Below are 3,183 nucleotides of genomic sequence, written 5' to 3' on the forward strand. Positions count from 1 at the left end.
CACTACAGTTCCCAGCACGAGATCCAGGCGTCTGCATTTACAGGCTTATAAAATAACTGCCTAATAACACTAACTGAACACTGGTGCCGCACAGATGTACCTTCTCATCTAAGCCAGTCAGCAGTTTAACATCACTCGTCAATGTCAAAATGACAGTTGACCAATTAAATCCATGAAGGGAGGCATTACCTCTTTACAGGGGTGTAAAAAAAAAAAAAAAAAAAACCCCAAATTAAACTTAAGAGATAAAGAAAAATGTTTCCTAGTATAATTTAAAGCAGGACACTGAAACATTTTAGGTGTAAAAAAAAAAAAAAAAAGCCCCAAATTATACTTAAAAGTACAGATACAGGAAGTACGGAATTTTATTTGACCAAAAATATAGGCCTACTTACGCGGCCTACTAGTAGAAGTTTAAGTACAACCTTAAATTGTACTTCTTAAAAATGGATGACATGTACTACAGAGGAGAAACTGACTGCAGCCCATGAGGCAGATGCATCCGTCACTCCTGACCAGCTGAAGAACCTCCATGAGAATACAGAAATGCAAAGAATTTGCAGAAGGCGTGACAGCTGCAGCAAAATAAATAAATAAATAAATTTAAAAAAAAGATTTTATGGTCCCCAAGACATAGCGTTGTATATTGTTTAAAAATGGACACATTTTTTTCCTAAATCAGGGGTGTTTGGGTCTCAGGGAGAGATCTAAAAAAAGATTTTATGGTCCCCAAGACATAGCGTTGTATATTTTGTTTAAAAATGGACACATTTTTTTCCTAAATCAGGGGTGTTTGGGTCTCAGGGAGAGAAACTTGCACAAAGCACTGATGCCAGAAAGCAGCCAAATGATAACAAACACCAAATCTTTAATCAAGAAATTCTTTATTTGATTTGGGGGGGGGTCTTTCTAAACTGAGCAAACAAGGAAAACATGCCATATGAATAAAGCTCTGAATCGAAAAGATCTCCAGTAAAGGTTATGCAAAATGCCCATTTCAATGACCACATCCCTTACAATTTCCCTGATTGCTTCACTGAGCTTGACCGCTTCCATGACCACTTCCACTTCCATAGCTACTTCCCTGATCGCTTCCCTGAGCTTGACCGCTTCCATGACCACTTGCACTTCCATAACCACTTCCCTGATCGCGTCCCTGAGCTTGACCGCTTCCATGACCACTTCCACTTCCCTGATCTTGACCTCTTCCCGGATCGCTTCCACTTCCATAACCACTTGCACTTCCATAACCACTTCCCTGATCTTGACCTCTTCCCTGATCACTTCCACAGCTACTTCCCTGACCGCTTCCACTTCCATAACTACTTGCACTTCCATAACTACTTCCCTGATAGCTTCCCTGAGCTTGACCTCTTCCCTGACCACTTCCATAACTACTTCCCTGAGCTTGACCTCTTCCCTGACCACTTCCATAACTACTTCCCTGAGCTTGACCTCTTCCCTGATCACTTCCACTTCCATAGCCACTTCCCTGACCGCTTCCACTTCCATAACTACTTCCCTGATCGCTTCCCTGAGCTTGACCTCTTCCCTGATCACTTCCACTTCCATAGCCACTTCCCTGACCGCTTCCACTTCCATAACTACTTCCCTGATCGCTTCCCTGAGCTTGACCTCTTCCCTGATCACTTCCACTTCCATAGCCACTTCCCTGACCGCTTCCACTTCCATAACTACTTCCCTGATCGCTTCCCTGACCACTTCCACTTCCATAACTACTTCTTCAATGACCACATCCCTTACAATTTCCCTGATTGCTTCACTGAGCTTGACCGCTTCCATGACCACTTGCACTTCCATAACCACTTCCCTGATCGCGTCCCTGAGCTTGACCGCTTCCATGACCACTTCCACTTCCCTGATCTTGACCTCTTCCCGGATCGCTTCCACTTCCATAACCACTTGCACTTCCATAACCACTTCCCTGATCTTGACCTCTTCCCTGATCACTTCCACAGCTACTTCCCTGACCGCTTCCACTTCCATAACTACTTGCACTTCCATAACTACTTCCCTGATAGCTTCCCTGAGCTTGACCTCTTCCCTGACCACTTCCATAACTACTTCCCTGAGCTTGACCTCTTCCCTGACCACTTCCATAACTACTTCCCTGATCACTTCCCTGAGCTTGACCACTTCCCTGACCACTTCCATAACTACTTCCCTGAGCTTGACCGCTTCCCTGATCACTTCCACTTCCATAGCTACTTCCCTGACCGCTTCCACTTCCATAACTACTTCCCTGATCGCTTCCCTGAGCTTGACCTCTTCCCTGATCACTTCCACTTCCATAGCCACTTCCCTGACCGCTTCCACTTCCATAACTACTTCCCTGATCGCTTCCCTGACCACTTCCACTTCCATAACTACTTCCCTGAGCTTGACCGCTTCCCTTATCATTTCCCTGAGCTTGACCGCTTCCATAACTACTTCCACTTCCATAACTACTTCCCTGAGCTTGACCGCTTCCACTTCCATAACTGCTTCCCTGAGCTTGACCGCTTCCCTGATCACTTCCCTGACCTTGACCGCTTCCTTGACCGCTTCCATAACTGCTTCCCGGAGCTTGACCGCTTCCATGACCACTTCCACTTCCTTGACCGCCTCCGCTTCCGCCTCCACTTCCAGAACTGCTTCCGCCTCCACTTCCAGAACTGCTTCCGCCTCCACTTCCAGAACTGCTTCCGCCTCCACTTCCAGAACTGCTTCCGCCTCCACTTCCAGAACTGCTTCCGCCTCCACTATCACTTGCCTGAATACTTACATAACCATTTCCATGATCACTTGCCTGAACACTTACATGAACACTTGCGTGAACACTTCCCTGACCATTTCCTTGACCATGTGGTTCACTGCATGCATGGCCACAGGTGGTTGGGCAACATTTCTGTGTGTCAGGACACTGGCCATCATGGAAACAGCTTTCAGCACATGCATGAATGTTCTTTGGTTTGGGACATAGACCCGGCTTCACTGCATAGACACAGATAGTCAGCTTTAGTCTGTGCATATAGACTGTGAGCCACTTCAATACACAGCAAGAAACACTCAAAGCACAAATAGCAAGTTTTACCTACAGAGTGAATAATATTCTAAGTATTATTCCTCTATTTTCTAAAGCCATCCCGCTTAAAACGGTCCTAAGGGATGAATTCAAGCCTA

The 3,183-nt window shown here is 45.7% G+C and overlaps 1 protein-coding gene across 1 annotated transcript; it reads right to left on the reverse strand.

The window, feature by feature from the left end:
• Positions 1–902: 902 nt before the first annotated feature.
• LOC107720334 (probable inactive protein kinase DDB_G0270444) lies at positions 903–2,931 on the reverse strand. Its single transcript, XM_016528015.1, has 3 exons — positions 2,822–2,931; positions 1,825–2,773; positions 903–1,671 (listed from the first exon to the last, which is right to left on the reverse strand). Exons 1-3 carry the CDS (start codon positions 2,929–2,931, stop codon positions 910–912), a joined length of 1,821 nt encoding a protein of 606 aa, XP_016383501.1. The 3' UTR covers positions 903–909.
• Positions 2,932–3,183: the final 252 nt, after the last annotated feature.

The sequence above is a fragment of the Sinocyclocheilus rhinocerous genome, unplaced genomic scaffold (genome assembly GCF_001515625.1).
Source record: "Sinocyclocheilus rhinocerous isolate Xijiao unplaced genomic scaffold, SAMN03320098_v1.1 scaffold1292, whole genome shotgun sequence".
Taxonomy (NCBI): Eukaryota; Metazoa; Chordata; class Actinopteri; order Cypriniformes; family Cyprinidae; genus Sinocyclocheilus; species Sinocyclocheilus rhinocerous.

Excerpts from the sequence above, each read along its gene's own strand:
- LOC107720334 (XM_016528015.1), bottom strand. The coding sequence starts at position 2,931 with ATGGCCAGTGTCCTGACACACAGAAATGTTGCCCAACCACCTGTGGCC. Across the intron at positions 2,774-2,821 it reads GTGTTCACGCAAGTGTTCAT|GCAAGTGATAGTGGAGGCGG; the intron begins GTAAGTGTTCAG and ends GTAAGTATTCAG. Across the intron at positions 1,672-1,824 it reads GGGACGCGATCAGGGAAGTG|GAAGTGGCTATGGAAGTGGA; the intron begins GTTATGGAAGTG and ends GAAGCGGTCAGG.